Source organism: Mytilus trossulus, chromosome 11, assembly GCF_036588685.1.
Source record: "Mytilus trossulus isolate FHL-02 chromosome 11, PNRI_Mtr1.1.1.hap1, whole genome shotgun sequence".
In the NCBI taxonomy this organism is placed as follows: domain Eukaryota; kingdom Metazoa; phylum Mollusca; class Bivalvia; order Mytilida; family Mytilidae; genus Mytilus; species Mytilus trossulus.
This window is the reverse complement of record NC_086383.1, coordinates 35,397,868-35,417,194: the sequence shown is the minus strand read 5'-3', so window position 1 is coordinate 35,417,194 and position 19,327 is coordinate 35,397,868. Positions and strand designations below refer to the sequence as shown.

General features: G+C 31.2%; 1 protein-coding gene across 1 annotated transcript in view; it reads left to right on the top strand.

Annotated features, from left to right (window-relative positions):
• Positions 1 to 4,311: 4,311 nt before the first annotated feature.
• The window catches only part of LOC134689997 (alpha-amylase-like), a 124,946-nt gene continuing 109,930 nt past the window's right edge, over positions 4,312 to 19,327 (top strand). Inside the window, exon 1 of the mRNA XM_063549968.1 lies at positions 4,312 to 4,439. Within this exon, the coding sequence (XP_063406038.1) occupies positions 4,312 to 4,439 (128 nt within the window). The remainder of the gene's footprint in view (positions 4,440 to 19,327) is intronic.

Genomic DNA, 19,327 nt, shown 5'->3' with positions numbered 1-19,327 from the left:
AACTCTCCCGTTACATAATAAAATGACGCGTATAACAACCAACCTGATACAGCATCTGTTTTAGTGCCATTTTGAAAAAGTCTATGATAAGATTTGCGTAAATTGCACGTATAACGTTTTGTGTTAGGCGATGGTAATCTTTGTGCTATGGATTTACTTGTTTCGGCGTTATAGTGTGCACATACACTAATAATAAATGTAGACGATTCTGACTTCATTAGATATTTAGTTAATTCAAGTACGGTATACCAACTTGAAAGGTCAAATGAACACCTCAATTACAATGAATTCATTTTGTAAATAAGGAAGTCTAACATAAAGGATGGAGATTCACTCTGTATACTAGCTAAACTGGAATTTTCATTGTCAGGCAGAAATACATTACTTATCAAATTATCAATCCCTTCAAATTTTATACTTTCAAGAACACCTATAAGTATCTTATTGTTACTCTTATTGATCTTTCCAAGGAACATATTGTGTTGAGGTATAAAATAGTTTGGACAGTAGCAGATGTTTACCCATGATATTAATTTATCAAGACAAAGAGAAAAACAACAGTACAATTTAGATAATTGAAATACGTTCATATCTAACTCTTCTGAGACCCAGAATAATGTCGTCTTCAGAAAGTAAGAACACAATAAATCTTTGACATCATTGTGTGTATTAATAATACACTTTAAGGTCAATTTGAGCAGACTGTAACATAAAAGTTGAGTAAAATTAAACAAATGTACAAGTATTTTGTCTGCCATTGAGAAAGACAATCTCCATAATTAGTTATTTTCGGATACATTATTAGGTCCTATCGGTACTAACAGGCTCCCATAATCCATAATCCTTTCCGTTACGAAATAAGGTGGCCATTGTCGTCGATGACGGGATGCCAATTGAAAAGCGATGTAAGGTAGATACTTACTTCGTAAGCAAAATGCCAAATCCAATGTCTTGTCTTCGGTTGATATACATGGACCATGTACAAATCTATGTTCAAAAGGACATTTTTGCATAAAATTATCAAGGAAGTCTTTTGTTGATTGATAACCATAAAAACATGAACCTGGTGGACAATTGACACATGTGTCAATTACGTATTATCCATTATTTTTTAATAAAAACCGGAGTTTTGTGAATCCAGGATAATTAATATCTGTCTCCATAACATATAAGTTCGCATAATGTATTTTGTTTTTGGTGTTTTTTATATTCCTTATTACGTCTGTGTCATTAATTAGGTACATAACATCCAGGTCACTGCCTGGTAAGTCTATTCCTTCTGCCAAACTCCCACTTGATATTTGTGTACATATACCTGATGCTCTGAATATCAAGTCTCGTATAATGAATAGTCGTTGTCTCTTTCGTATATCTAATTCAGTTCCAACTATTTGTACTAGGTGTTCGTATAAGTGTTTTTTCCTCGGGTCATTGTCATTCCAAAGCATGTGATCTATAATAAATATAAGTATTTACTGATTTATCATTAAACTTCTGAATAACGATCGTACATAATATTATTTCCCCTCGTATTATTCCAAGCAAACGGTTTGACCATAGCGTAACAAATCAGTGAAATGTAAACGCAGTGACATTTTAGAGTTGTATATGTTTACCCAAGTAGGACAAGTGACAAACAATGGAATAATACAATAATGTTGGCTACTTAGTCCTAGCGATCGGGATGTCATCGGCCAACTATTCAAAACTATTAGATGTATTGTCATTGAATATAAATTATCATATAAAATGTTTTATCATTGAATATAAATGTTCATACGGAATTTCATTAATTCGTTTCCATTTAGTAAATTACTTTTATATCAACCGAAAAAACACAATGGTTTTCAACATGTCCAAGGCAGTAGCTATTTTTGGGTTTTAACGCTTTTGATTAAGGTGAAAGTAAAAAAGCAGTTTGAATGCAAATATGTTATCAAGAGTTTCGTCAGAGGAACATTCAAAACGAAGAGTCCCTTAACAAATTACAAAGTCAAAATCTTAAATACATCAAAATAATGGATAAGAACTATCATACTTTTGACTTGGTACATGGATGTTCTTATGTAGAAAATCTGGGAATTAACCTTTATTTTAAGCTAGCGTATGAACGTCGCATTATAATGACAACGATGTGTTGAAAAAACAAAAAGACATAATAGGTACACACACAAAAGGGATACAACAGTCACATAGTGTTATAATCTTAATCACTATAAACATGATAAAACACACATGTATGTTACAAAGAAACAGCATTTAGACTAGCACACATTCAATAATCAATGATAATTAAAGAAACGAATACTTAAATTTTCCATAACACAATAAAGCAATAACGGGATGAAAAAGTACCGGGCCACGCAAAATGGATATTACAAACAATACACTTAACAGTATAAGTGATATTTAAACAGACAAATGAAATATTACCTAGATGATAAACAACTTCAGTTCCCAGAATCTATATTTCAAGATAATCGTGTATTATTTGTAAAGTCGATAGTGAATACTTATCAACTAGTTCTTGGTATCGTCCTATTACCTGGTTGCAGAAAAAAGGACGAGACATTCTTTGACATACACTTGGTTCCACAACTTTTTGCTCAAACACTGGTAACGTTTAATAAAGTATGAGTATTAGGTGCAAGCTTTTTTATTACCGCAAAAGTTGGAAAATATATATTCAATATGCAGTTGATGTTTGTATTTCTATTAAGGTGGGGAAATTTATTATTTCAAAATAATAATCGTAATGTTTGTTATAGATTTTTGTGCTGATATGACCGTGTATGTCAAAGTCGAGATATAATCTAAAGATGTGGCGGATTCACTAAATAAAAAATTGCATTAACCGTAATTATCATAAATCGACCCATACATTTTTTAATCTATATACTAATATCTTGATCAGAATTAAGTATTGTATTTTTAATGAATTGTATACTTGTCAATGGAATGTCGCTTTGTCTTTAGCTAGTTCTATCTAAATTCTTATTTCTTATGCAGCAAAAATACTGCAATCTGATTGGTTGACAACCCCGGTGTAAATAACACCCCACCCTGGTTCACCCGGGGATAAATAAAATTTGGCCAAAAAAAATTTAGAATATAAAATTTTGCCAAAATAAAGAAAAAAAAAATGATATTAAGAAAATAAATGAAAATTAAAAAATGCTTTTAATTTTTTAATATTTTTTGGAAACTGAAATGAACACAAAAAATTTCTGAATTTTTCCAAAAGTAAAGTAAAAAAGTATTTGACAATGTGCAGCAGCATGGACATTGAAAAATATAACGCTGGAAATTTTTATTGCCATTTTTACAATTTTACATCCTGGTTTCAAAATGAGTCAAGAAATTGTTCATAAGAAATAAATTCGTTATCTTGGTGTAATCAGGGGTGTAAAATTCTGTACACCCTGATTACACCAAGATAACTAATATTATTTAGTCTGTCTCTTTCAAGGAAGACATTTCAATGCGTAATATTGATTTCACTTCAAAAATACGCTTTATATTCATTTTGTTATTTCTATTCACTGGTCTTTGAATAAAATAATCAATAATGACTCATTACCAATTTTGGTCAATATCAATGAGTTTTGTTCTTATCTCTGTCTTTTGTTATTTTCATTTTGGTGTTATCTGTTTGCAATTCCTTTTCTTGGTCTTTATGCAGACTACTGTTTGTTGTCTTTTTAAATCATGGTGTTGACCGTCTGTTATTTGATTATATATTTTGATTTAACTCATGGTATATTTTCCTCTTTTAAGACGGTTTCCTTATTTGCATTACATCCACACCTTGTTTCAGCTTACATTTTCTAGAGTTAAAGGAAATCTTATTACACATTGCTTACCTTTACTACAGTCAGTACAGTTCTGTAAGTATTCAAGATATTCTTTTGAAGATTTGTCAGGATATCTAAGGTTCAGTATCCACTGTTCTTTTAACTTCCTTCTTTCCAAACAAGCGTTAAAAATCCGTTCAAATTGACTGATTGTAAGTCCAAAAAAGTCATTTGAGATCACCACTCCTCCATCTAAAGATGGGTAAAGTAATGGTGTAATCGTAGGCTTTCCACGGTAAGGAAACCGTTGATCACCGTCCATTACCCAGTACGTAGTTGTCTTGATGCCAAATAGATTTGAATCATATGAATTTTCTTTGGTTTCTGGAGTTTCCGTTCATGAAATCTGTAAGAAAGATACAATTACGTGTATTCAGTTATGAATTTAATGTGTGTACAGCGAAGATTAGCATGGTATGTAACAAACAGGTGCCACAACACATTATCAGTTAAATCCATGCTACTCAAACTAAAATGTCCAACCCTAGAGGAGAGAAGAAAGAATGCTAGACTAAACCTAGTATATAAGATTTCAAAAGAGGAAATAAAGGCTATTTCTGACGACACACTAATTCCACCAGACAGGTAACCAAGACATGCATGCTTACTCTTTCTAAATACCATCATGCAAGACTAACATCTGGAAAGATTTTTTTCTATCCACTTACAATAAGAGATTTGAACACATTACCTGCCGAGGTGACCAATGCAGAAAATCTTGACACGTTCAAGAGTCTACTACATTAACATTAAATTTCATAGCCTGCTACATGTTCTTTTTACTTTATCATAAAAAAATGTTATTGGTGAAGAAACGAAGCTAAATGTCATGTAAAAATTATACTGTATCACTAAAGATTGGGTTTAAATTACTACTCCCCCCAAAAAAAATATTAGTTGAATTAAATTAAACTACTAAAAAATACGCTTATTGAATTCGAACCATTAGTAAAAAAAACTGCAGAGTATTTCATTATTTGTTTGAAAGATGAAGTTGTTATTTCTAAAATAGTAAAATGTTTGATAAACTATTAAACTGAAGGAACTTAAAATATGAATAACAAGAAATCTTAAATGTGTACCACTGTCAACACTAAATCCAAGGATGAAAAGACAGAGAAGCTACTAACAAATATTGATGTCTTCAAATATCCTGTTTATGATAGAAAGATATATGCGATTGATAACACGGATAAGTTAACATTGATCAAAGTATTAATACTTGTATTCTTAATAACGTAGAAGTAATTTGATATGATATGAAATAAAAGTATTTGAGGATAACATAAATGCATATTTCTTGTCTAATAAATCGCAATGTATTGTGGTTCAAATGTCGCAAATCCTCTTGAATAGTAAGAGAATCAAATCAATGTAACATTCAAAAATTGAACTTCAAAAGTACCGAAACCGGATCAGTCGAAAGATTCAGCGATTCCTACTCTGCATACTTAATCGAATACATGAATCTTACCTTTTCCATTTAGGCGCTGGATATATACGTGTTGCTTCACGGTATACGAATTGCACGACTGATTGAAAGTAGAATTAAAGGGAAGATGAAACTGGAAAAGAAAACTTCCGCATGAAATCGTTGTAAAAATGTTACTGATGGTATCTTGTTTTACTCGTATTCAAGCAATATAGGCGGTCACTTAGCAAAATTAGTATACACTTGTAAAATATCATAACAAGGAAATAGAAACACAATTTGTTTAATCATTGTTTGAAGCCTTAAAATAGTATTTTGTTTTCATTACATCCGTTTATAAATGGTCATATGATAACATGTTCAATGCATTTAAGTTAAGAACGAGATAAGTTATTTGCACAATGCAATGTTTTATGACAGACATGTTCTGTACTGTAGTTTTTTCACGTCAAAAGTAAACTAATCAATCAAACATCGACATATGAAAAGATAAGATGTTTTGGATAACGTTCAATGTGGTAACTGTCCTTTAAAAATGCTAAAGTAAGATGGTGAAGGTCACGAAACGAATCGAGAATACATATAATGGCGTATAACCTATAATGGTTTACTTTTATAAATTGACGTATTTGCTATTTTATCTGGTTCATTGGACATATATTGACACTTGGTTGACAATTTGACAATTACAGTTCCGCATGTTTTTTGAAAATGATACATTTTACAATATATTTATTTTATAAAAACAATCATGCTGGTGAATTTTCATAACATCTGAAACATTTACTATGACAAAAATGTTGGCCTCATTTACAAGTATATAGGAAGTCAGGGACAGTTGCATTCATACATCGTGAAGTTGCATCTGTTAAAATTTTGTTTGGTTTTCTACAAATAAATAATTCATTTACAGTTGATTGACCATAGATTCCCAACACGTTCCAATAAATCATAAAATTAGAATTCAAGGGATCTTTAGAAAAGACAGACAAACTTCCTTATCTAAAAATATATAATTTTGTTGGTACTTGAATGATATGATCAAACTTTATCCATTCAAAGTGAAACACACTTGTTTAAATGTATGTACAATCGAAACTCAATCCTAGTTATGTAAGTAAGAAATTCTGTAACACTCATTGTCGTTGTAAATGGGTATGAGAAGTAATGAATTCGTGTGTTTGTGTGTATGTGTGTGTGTGTTTGTACAGAAAAGTGATTCGTACATTTCTCTCATTGGCCGTCATACCAAACTTCTTATTTTCAAAGTAAATATCGCTTATTTCATATGTGTTGTTATACCAATTCACTCATACAGCGTTAGCCTGAGTATCCCTGTTATTAATGATTGAATCTCCAGGGAAAAGCCCAGTAAAAAAGTAGTCAGTTATTAACGTATTCACATATTCTTTTAAATATAGTGTTTACATATAAGAATAGAACTAAAAGACATATCACGGGTTTAAGGAACAATTTCCTTTTCGAATTTGCACTCATAATCATTGACAGTGATATTGTTCTTGACCTTTTAATGCTTAACTAGTTAACCTGTGTATGTATTCATTGTCCGAAAAGTAGTGCAAAAAGTTATTATATGCTTTTCACTATGAATTTTGTTTTATATAGAATATTTATCTTCCTTAAAACTTTAAATAAGTATATTCGTTAACATTTTGTTGATAAGTATCTCGTACCCCTCACACTGAAACCAAATTGATGTTCTTAATTTTCCATGTAAAAAGATGTGTACCTACATATGATATATAATTTAATAATTTCCATAGATACATTTTCAGTTATTGTTTTCTATGTAATTGAAAATAGAATTAAATGTTTATTTAATATTTGGTTTGTTTTATATCTATATTTAGTTCTTTTCGTCACCTTGTAAACTCAAAAGAATTATCTTTGCTATGTTTTGATAGAATTATAAAAAAATATCTGTAGCATTAAATGCATTAGAAAAAAATGATTTTGTGAATATTATCCTATTGTCCCTTTCTACACGAGAGTTTTTACACTTAGCAATAGTGTTTGATGAATCTTCTGTTTTTAATATGTATATTTCCAATGATTTGGTATATATTTCTTTTATGGATTATTTAAGCAATTCAATTACTGTAACATTTTAACTTATTGATGACTTACCTGATTTCACTCCCGGTTTTTAGTGGAGTTCGTGTTGTTTCTTATTAATTATTTAAAATTGTTCATGCTGTTGATTAAATGTCCTTTGGTTTTATGAGTCTTTGTTTACGTGTCACGGTACTTGTCTATCCCAAATTCATGTATTTGGTTTTGATGTTATATTTGTTCTTTTCGTGGGATTTTGTCTGATGCTTGGTCCGTTTCTGTGTGTGACATTTAAGTGTTGTGTCGTTGTTCTCCTCTTGTATTTAATGCATTTCCCTCGGTTTTAGTTTGTTACACCGATTTTGTTTTTGTCCATGGATTTATGAGTTTAGAACAGCGGTATACTACTGTTTCCCTTATTTACTTTACTCCTTGGATTTTATTGTTATTGTCTTTCGATACTCTATATTTATCATCAATAAGCCTTTTACATATATTATATTGTCTTTTATCCAATGATTAAATATTAAGAAGTGCCCATTTATCATGTTTATCTATATGTATTACCTCATATTATTTGTTGTATAATGGTTCTAACGTTTTTTTGGTTTGTCAGTTTGACCGGTGCAATTTCTGACCTATGTTTTAGGTATTTCTAAGTATAAATAAGAGATTTTGCTTTTTTGTTAAGCAATGGATTTTAAGTATCCAGATTCATGTAGAAGATAAGAAAAAAGTAAAATCACAAAAATACTGAACTTAGAGGAAAATCAATTCGGAAAGTCCATTATCACATGGCAAAATCATATAACAAAACGTATCAAAAACGAATGAACAAGAACTGTCATATTCCTGACTTGGTACAGGCATTTTGAAATGTAGAAAATAGTGGATCAAACCTGGTTTTATAGCGCTAAGCCTCTCACTTTGATGACAGTCTCATCAAATGCCGTTATATTTACATTTAATAGTTATCAAAGGTATCAGGATTATAAGACATTTAATTCATAATGATTTATTGAAAAAGTTTAATTAAAAAAAAAAAATCCATTTGGACTTCACCTACCATTTATCTTTTCACCCATAAAAAAAATCACTTAACTTTCTCTGTTTATCATTCCAAGACCTCCTTCACTTTTTTTCATAAAAGTTACATTTCTTGTATATGTTTTCTTTATGATGGCAAATGAAGTCGTTAATCAATTTTATATAATGATATAACTGTAGCTTACTATGTTATATTGGGAATAACCAGAGATTATACAACTGCAACTGTTCCAATCATTATTAACTGATTAGCCAACCATCATAAATATGAGTAGTTCACAAGACACATTATTTAATAGTGAGGATGTAATTCTTTAGACTGTTGTAAAATACTAAATTTATTGCCAACTTATATATCATATACAAAAACAATAGCATGCATAGTTTAAACATAATCATAATAAATATGGACATTTAAAACAACATTGTATTAAACATGAGTAAATCAACTATAGTTATATACCTATATGGAGTTATTTTCTTTCAGAACGACAGGTCATTCTTTTTCAGAATCAACCCGGACGATACCATGGTTCAATGATATATGCTCCAAGGCATAAAATAATGACCTGTTTGAGGTCATTATTTTCCTTGATAAACATGCAATCTATAATTTACTATGATTTACTTCAAAACTTTATTCGTCTAATAGATTTTTGTTGCCGATTTGGAAATTTATTTTATTCAATCGATGATCTATAATTATAGGTGTAAAAGAAACCGTCATTGTAGTCCCGTATTTTAATTTTAGAGACAAATAACGTGAGGTTTTCTTAATTTATCGCTACAATAAAGAAACATTATCATATATGTCAGATGAATTTTAATGTAGACTTTCATAAAATAAATCAAGATTAAACATATTCGTGTGTAAGATTTTGAAAATCTTATTGAGTCAAACTGAATAGGTTGATTGATTTTTGGTTGCTTGCTAAACGTCCAGTGGCAAATATTTCATGCATGTTCAGAACGATGATACACCCTGAATAGGAAATCATACTGTGACCTACATGTATTTATATTCGTCTTCGTGTCAGTTCTTAACTTTTTAAAATTTATGTATACCTTTTACTCTATCAATAAGATAATCGTATATTCTATTGAATAACATTAACGTAACTAACGAAAGGGTCGGGTGCCGGGGGTATATATTTATATCCTGATTATCTTTTAATAAAATGTATTGCTATTCAAAAGACAATATTTCTTAATTTTTCATTCGATTCAAGTAAAATTGTTAAAAAATAACCACTTTTCCGCGATAGAAATAACATAACAAATAGAAGGAAAAAAAACATACCCCCTCCCCCTTTTCCATAAGCTAAGTGGTACAATAAAGTACTTACAATGTGTCTTGTATTTGTCATACACCGTTAGCGGAAAGTAACAATACATTTGTGTCTTACTTCATGCAGTTAAAGTAATATTGTTTATAGTGTATGGATAATTATTTTTAAAAAGTTTATATCTAAATTTATTTTGTGAGTTTTATTTCACATTATAAATGAGCCGCGGGGCGTATTTAAACCTGCACGCATTAGAAAGGAATATCCCACTTTAGTGGTGTCGGTAAAATAGGATACTAAATTTTACAAATCTTTATAAAATTAATATTTTTTTGACGGTATATAAGTCAGATAATGCATATTTTAAGGTTTTTCTTGTCGTAGAACACACCTCAGGGTGTCAGGATTGTTCAAAGAAAGACCTCCCTCCGGTCGGTCTTTCATTTGATCAATCATGACACCCCTCGGTGTGTTCTACGACAAGAAATACCTTAAAATATGCATTATCTATAACATATATAATACATATATTCTCTATTGGGCATATGTTATCTACCCGTAAAAATGTACACCGGTTCGGGAGAGTTATTTATATTTTAACAGGGGAACTCAATTTGAAAAAAATGCAGGACAATTTATTCACCCTAATCCCGCCCTATCTCCATTGTTTCATATTGTAGTTCCCTACTCTATGAAGGGATGTTCCCGCATATATTTATAGCAGTCATGTGGTCCGGTAATATCTAATTATTGATTTTATTCCGTTAATATCTACTGATTTTTATGATGCACTTGTACTATTATTTTTTTTGTTTTAGTTGTACTCGATAGTAACAAGGTTGAGTCTTTTTGCAGGTAAATGAAAAATCAACCCCTTACACAACGTCAGCTCAACACAAATCAATATACGTCGGTATACATGTACATTTCTGTCTTAATAACGATCGACAACATTTGTTAATACATTTTACTTATAAAGACTAAAGTGTTTTTAATTTCTTAATACTGATCTTCTGATGTATGTGCGAGGAATCATATTATTAGATTTCGACTAAACATATGTTCCCAGTATCTATCAATGTACATGCATTTGTATAATAATAAAATGTATTAAAGCCAAAAGTTATGCAGACAGACTTCAAAGTGTAGTAATATCCAGGTGTAAATATGGACTGTATTAAAATGATGCAGAATTCCTATTAGTTTCACACATTTTTTTCCTGGATAGGAATTTTCAGATTCGTAGTCCAGAAAACTAATCTGTACGTAGTAAGAGATTTTTGCCATACTGTTTTTCAGGTTCATTATACATATATATAGGAATGGATATAGTTGCAAATTTGTAGCATAATATTAGATATTTATAGTATAAAAGTATACACCTTTTAATATTATAAATGAATATTATGTTTATTTAGGAACATTCTTTAATTATGTGTATATTTTTGGGATAATCGCACAGACCAATAGTGGTTCGAATTCTATTAATCGTGTATCTTATAAAAAGAAACATGTCGGTTCATTTCTGTTTTATTCTTCTTTCTGTTACTTAATGAACGGATATAATGTAATATTACATCACAATATAGCACGTCTGGGATACGTGTTGTAGTCAAATCAGTCAATTGACGTTCATCACCACGTGACCAAAATGTAGGTTTCGTCAATTCCAACACATGTTGAGCAACAGATGAAAAACTTTGATTTTATACTTTATAAATTATTTGGGAAATTAAATTCATTTCTTTTCTTTAATAGGCAAATCGAGTGGATTCACCCGTGCATAATAAAAGGAAATTTAAATCAATCGATGCTTTGAATTCAACCGGCCTAGACGCGTATAATATAGTTGTTGTTAATTTCTGTTTGACTTTTTTTTCCTTCATGTAGCAAAAAGTAAAATCACAAAAACACTGAACTCCGAGGAAAATTTAATAGTTTATACATAGGTATTTATAGTGGATTGGGAGACCACTAACTAATATTAATTCCTTTCTACTTTGCGGGTGCGAGTGCTGCGAAATCTACAAGGGTGTCTTTAATGTGCAAGAGATATGGCCCTCTCTCTTAACACGGGTCAGCCATTTGTCGTACTAGGAAAGTTCAATGCAATTAAAAATGCAATACATAGTATAGTTATAATGGTGGAATATAATATCGCCAATAATAATTTATCATCAGAGCGAAATTGATAGTCCTACATACTACACTGTAGCTGATGCTTTCTTAGTGTTTTTAAAGCATTTAGACAACTCCTCAGCAAAACACAAAAACAGGATTTTTTTTCAGATTTGAAGTAAACATCCCAGCTTAATCAGCATGTGTATAAATTGAAATTTCGAAGTAATGCAAAGCTGTGTTATTTTAAGAACCAAGTTTCCAAGGACATTGATATTTTGAAAGCAACCATTTCGTCAGATAATCATGACTTTGCCATTAAATCTGTAGAAAAGTCAGACAAGAAATTTCTGCTCACAATTAAACTGCCAAGATTGCTGACACCGTCAGCGAGTATGAAAGAGGGATAAAAGTTACCGGGGACGGTCAAACTCATAAATCGAGTTAAATGATATTGCTTACTTCGTATCTTTCTACCTAAGAAATTCCTGTATGAATTCAGTCTCATAATAATATGAAGGTAACATATATCTGATAATTTTGATGATATTATAAACGGCGTCTACAACCAGGTTTATTCTTAAAGAAAGACAATCGCACCCAAAGATACAGCAAAGACATTCTCAGCTGACAATCTTTTTCATGGTTTTAGCGAACCTCATGAAACATGCATATACACAAATAGTGCACAACCATCACAAACATATAACCCTTACAGCACTTACTGTTCAAAATGAGTTATTATATAATATTGACTTTAATTCATGTTTCGACACCTACGAGTATGTGAAGGGTTCAGTACAATTTTATAATGTAAAAGGTCAATTATATAAAAGCTCAAAATATAATTAGAAAAACGTTTCTTGGTTGATAGTTTAAATATTTTTGTTACCTTTACCTGTATCTGTTGTTCTATTTCTTAATTAAAAAAATACCTACTTCTGTTCTTCTTTAATAACTTTCAGCACAAATATTTTGTTAAACGTGCAATTGTAGATTTGGTATGTACAGAAGCGCACCACGAAGCTGGCACTACCCCTTTTGTTGTTAACCCTTTATGTGGGTCGGTGAACTCGACTGGCTAGTAAAGACTAATGCTTGCCCTTGTCCAAAACGTATGCAGCAAATACCAGTTTTGCATTAAGGTTATTTTAGACACATGTACCTTCATATAGATATGCGTTTTCAATCACAATAGTTTCTTAGGATATTAAGGAACAGTGACACCAAAGTTAAATATAACGCGTTTACAGCTTTACCCTTTGAGCTCAGCTTGTTACATTTTCACTAAAATGGTTCGCACTTAAGTAAAATATTGGCGTAGTAAAGGATTATAATAATTGTGTATCAAGATTATAAACTCGGTTTTGAAGATACTGAAAAGTTATGTTTAAAAGTGTCAACATAAGTATTGTAAGATTATTGTCTGTTGTTGTTTTGCCAAATATGAAAAGTGTTTGGAATGTAACATAATGAATAGACAATAACACCTCTTAGTAAACGAGTGATCCTCTTGGTCTCTAGCTAAAATTAAGTTACATCGTTTTTCTATTAAAGAACTGAATGTTTGCATTTTTTCTCAAAACTTTACCTAATTACATGTTAGCACCAATACAGAGACTAAATGAGATGTTAGCCTATACTGATGCAAGTGTCTATGCGAGTTCTGATTACCTTGTATATCTTTCTAATCAACTGCTAATCAGAATTGGAAAAATGAAGAAAAACTCAAAAGTTCCACTTGGCAGGAACATAAAGCAGTGATTTTGACTTAAGAAGGCTTTTCGGATCATTTAAAAAAAATGATTGTTTAACTATCCACTAATAACAAAAACGTAGCTAACAAATCTGAAGCAGAATTTGCACATTCTAGCTATTGAGAATTTTTGTGTATGGAAAACTCGGTGTGTTTGAAAACTGAACTGATACAAAGAACTTTAAATACTACCGTATATCAGTATAGTTAAATATTTCATTTTGATGATTGGTCGGTGTTGGATCGAATTTGCCATTACTTTAATATGAAATAGAGGACATTTAGCACAACAGATTTTTTTAAAGTAACTGAACTTCCAATGTAGAATTCAAAGTTCTTTGATTCTTTTACCAAATGTATAGGTGCTTTCATGTTTGATTGGTCAATCGATAGTGATTGGCTCGTGCCATCTGTATTTGTAATAGCTGACACTGTTATAACATCAACGGTGCCAATTTTTCTGCACCAGATACGCATTTCGACAATACATGTCTCTTCAGTGATGCTCGTAGTCAAGATATGTACAATCCAAAGCTTATATAAAAGATGAAGAGCTATAATCACAAAGTTTAGCCAAATCCGCGAAAGGAATCAGAGCTTTGCAAGGGGGAGATACATTCCTTACTTTATAATAATTTTTATCATTTTGTGACAGCAAATTTTATAACACAAACATCCGTATTTTCATGCCAGTACCGGAGTACTGGCTTCTGGGCTGGTGATACCCTTGGGGACTAACAGTCCATCAGCAGAGGCAACGACCCAGTGGTAGTAATAACAGTAACGGTACCAATTTTTCTGCACCAGATGCGCATTTCGACAATACATTTCTCATCATCATAAATCATATTCAGCCATGTAAAGCCAAAGGGGAATTGATTTCCCACAGTGGAATTCGGCATATTTTTGGCCGATGCTTGTGTCTGTTTGTTAGTTTACTTTTAAATTTTGTTGGGTGTGAAACCCATTTTTTTTCCACTGAGAGGTTGCCATGAAAGCAGGTTCATTTTAAATGTGTGTGTACTGAAACTTGATGCAAAATATTTATGAATGAATTTTAAGTGAACATGTCATAATGTAGATCTTGCTGCACTTTGTTTTTTCGTCGCGACCGTATATTTTACAGCGTACATGTGCTTTATACGTGGACAAGAACCGCTTGTGCTTCAAATCTTGTCGTGATTTTATGTCCTTGAAAGGATATGCATATCTTTCCTTTTCTTTTGCAGATCCCTTTGAGTAAGGAATGGAACGATATCTAAAACTATTGTGCATACCTAGTTTATATATATGGATACACAAACAAATTTTTGTATCTCACATGTGTTATACAACCAGCTTTTTTAGTGTCCTTACTTAATTTGATTTTTAAGCAATAAGTTGGTATCAAGAATTGTTTTTATATTTAAACCCTTGTTGTAATTCACTGCCAAACATTGTCTTAGGAGGGCGAAACCTGTACAAAAGAAAGAACCAATATTGTTGAACTATTTAAACTGTATTTAAACTGTATAATGATAAATCTTACATGTCCAACTGTAGATTACATTTATGTAATTATGTCTTATGCTTTTTTTTTCAAAACAAATAACTTTCACATAAAGAATGAGTGATGTCAGTTTTCATGATACACACGTTGAAATGACAATTCATAACATCAAGGCCGATATTTACAGACACTTTAGTATTGTTATGATAGCAAATACGAATATGCCGACTTGTCCCATAAATTTGTTTTGAACATTATTGTTACATTACAATACTTACGATTAGTTTATCGGAGCCAAAGTTCATGGTCTTTGTAGATCCGAAAATTCCAAAGACAGATATGTGAATGACAGTATTGAAAAATAATACTTTCCGTTTGCACCTGATATGCAATATTTCGCCTTTTGTCTCGACTAGACATGCTAGATGCTGCAATCCAATATTCCATAGAACATTGTTTTTTTGTGTCATTGAGCCTTGTATAGAAAATAAATTCTTAATGATGGGTTGAACCAGTTAAAACAACTTAAATCTAATATGATGTTCACCCTCCCTCAGTCGTATGAGATTCAAGATTAGTACTTACGGAACATAAATTACTTCTATACTCCTCTTATAAATGACGTTTTTGAAAATGCTGGAAATTTGTATAGAGCAGGGATACAGGCGCGGCTTCTATTAGGTAAATGACGTCACTCAGGGGTGCGAAATTTACTTTTCCGGTGAAAGACATAATTTAAGAAATGAAGTGGGTTTTTTAATTATTTTCTATTCTACATATTTTCGCACACAATTATTTTAATTTTTTCTGTTTGTCCGTTTTTGACATTCTTCATATTTTGCACAATATTCTCTTCTGTGTACATGCTGTATTACATCTAGCAAAATCTCGGTGCAGACCATATATATCCAAACGCTTGACTATATCTATGTGTGATGTAATGTCAAAGTAAGATTTAAAATAATTAAATTAAAGAATTTAGACATTTTCATCAACTTCAAAAGACTGTTGAAACATTTAATTTTTAATTTTAGTATGACATCAGTTTAACCTAAGGCAGGTGTTATACGTACTATAATCATAATACAGGTGTCAGATAGGGTTTATTATATGAATGTGAAATAATATGCAATGTCTGAAACCTGAATAACATATAATGTTTCTGACTTTATCATAAAAATGATAGACCCATAAAAAGGAAAGATAGGTCTATTAAAACGGAAAAATACAATTGATCTTTAATTGGTAAGCAAACAATTATTCAGTAGTCATTTCCATATATTAATCCGGACCTACGTGGAGGTAACTGATACACTCGTCAACCTTTTGTGTCATCAGCATACACTTGATAGTGCCTGTATATGCAAAGGTACAAGGAGCATGTCCTCTTAAGATTAATTCGTCATTTTTAATCAAATTTAATTCAAATGAACTTGTCACTATTAGTAATAAAGCTTGTATTGGATTCACATAGTCCTGCCATTGGTGCCACGAAAATCTCAATTCTTGAACGGAATCCGTATCCAGTGTAGGTTTTCACATTTGTGAACTTTACAACGGTGTTTGTATAAACATTCTGATAATCCTTTAAGGGTACACAAAAGGCAGGTTTGACTTTTTATGAAAGATGAAAACATGTCAAAATCAATTGTATTCAACTCGGATCACTGTCACATATTGAGTTAATTCTATTTCGCTGATTTTTTTTTTATCTGACATGAATAATGCAGGCAAATACAGGTTTACTAATGCCCACTAGTATATGTCTTATTCAATACTGCATATACTAATAGATATTGCATCTATTTAATCTCATGAATAGTATTCTTGTGATAATCTTTTAGAAATTAAACTGAAAACAAATCCATGGAACCTACATTTGCATTCAGCACTACATCTGTACGCACTGACCCACGCCAACAATAAGAAACAACACAAGAATAAATTTGAAACCATTTTGAAGCAGTATTTTCTTTCCAATCACTACCTCCCATACCTTTACTTCTTTTTATAGTATCATTAATTACATATTTCGTGACGGTGAACAGACGTTTCATGTTTAGTTTTGTATTTATGTACTGTGTTTATTTTATTTCACTTTTCTATAGCTCGAATTTTTTACGTCATTGTGTTATAATTCTTAGCAATATAACAACAAATACAATGAAATAATGTGTACATCATCCTTTATATATTTATTTTAATGTTTCTGATGTATTGTTCCATAATAAAACTATTTATCATTTCTTATAAAGTCTGTTAGGTATTCTTTATCAATTTCAATTACTGATGCAACTTAAAAGAAAGGTACCAAAGGCACAGTCAAATAAGTGTTAGTCGGTGAATAAATGATGTAGCAAGAGTAATCTTACCTAACATAGTTAAATTTCATTTTTTCAGGTCTTTAATTTCGGATAATAGTATTGTCGAAACAAGTTAAATTTTTTACACTGATTTACATACGAAGTCCAAAAATATTTCCGAAACTTTTATCGATTATTCATAGTCAAACTCATAGATCGAAAACAAACTGACAACGCCATGACTAAAATTAAAAGAAAAAACAGACAAATACTAGTACAGAAGACACATCATAAGTAGCAAAAGGAACCCAACTAAAAACTGTGGGTAATCTCAGGTGCTCCGGACGGGTAAGCAGTTCTGCTCAAGATGTGGCAGCGTATGTTATAAAAATTGATGTGTTTGACTTTATCTTTGCAGACATTGAAATAGCAAAAGGAATCCAACTTAAAACTGTGGGTAATCTCAGGTGCTCCGGAAGGGTAAGCAGTTCTGCTCAAGATGTGTCAGCGTATGTTATAAAAATTGATGTGTTTGACTTTATCTTTCAGACATTGAAATAGACGAGCCATATTCCCTCTGTTTCTTTTCGATTTTTCCTCAAATTTCAATCATTTTAAGGTTGATGCATGATGATTTATTTTTGGTCTAACGCATCTTAGTGAACACTATTTTTTTTTTTTTAAATAATATGAAACTAAACAATCTTTGCTGAATTTTGATTTAAACATTTCAATATGAGAAACAAGGTTAGGAGGCATTTTATGAATTATCTTAACATTCAGCATTTTTTACAAAAAGCATAAATTAAGAAAATACCTGTAGCATTTGTGGCGTTCAAACTTCTAATGGTGTAAGCGATAAAGGTTTAAAACCATCGAAAACATTAACTTGAGTAACAAGACATGTTTTACCTTGCACTACCAACTTTAAATGCGGACTTTTGAAGACCAGGAACCTGGATGTTATGAAGTGATAATCAGAAAAGTTATGACCCCCTGGACTGTATGGACATGTCTATTTCTATGAAGTTGTCCTCAAGGGTGGTTGGTTGCTCTACAATGAACAGTGTATGGTAAACTTATCTAACAGACATAATGGAATATAAATGAAGGGAAAAATGTATTCACAAAGAGGAGTCTCGAAAAGACATCTAGTCCAAACGGAAGACTTTTTTTAGATAAAAAGGTACAGCATTTATATATCCTTGGTTTTATCAGTTCGATTCAACAAATTTAAATGTTTCTTATTCTTTAATAATATTACTTTTTCATCTTTTAGAAAATAAAAGTACTGGTCCGAGACCACAATTATCGTCCCTTGATTTTCGTTGTCCACACATATAGTCCCTAGTGTTGACAATATTGTTTATACCCCTTCCAAATTTATTTCTCCATGTTTAATGCCTAAAATTGCAAGACTGGGGGGTGTTGAAATAACACTGGATTCAGAATTCTAAAGGAAATTAGTGATTTGGTCCAGCTGTAAAAAGAAGGTTAAAAATTAACACTTTGGAAGCTGTCAAAAGATTTCAAGACACCCTAGACATAAAATTGTCCATATTTTGATTTAGCGCCGATGAAGTATTTTATAATTTTGATTTAATTTGTCTCAACAGTAGCATACCACACTGTAAAAATTTCATTGAGAAAGTGCAGGTGGGATTTTTTTTATTTTTATTTATGTTGATAAAGAGATGAACTCCGAAATAATTGTGGTCTCGGGCCTACTGTACATAAAAGTTATAATATATAAATCAATAGATCATCAAGAATATCATCTAACAGCGCAGACAACTTTAAATGAAATTAGGTTTTTGCGAAACGTAATAATTAAAGAATAAACATAAAACCCAGTTATTAACACCACAATAAAATGGTACTCAGAACTGCATGAACTGATATAAAATGAAAATGACTTTTGGAATACGCAAATGAAACAGCAACCAACCAACACACATGAATAAATTAT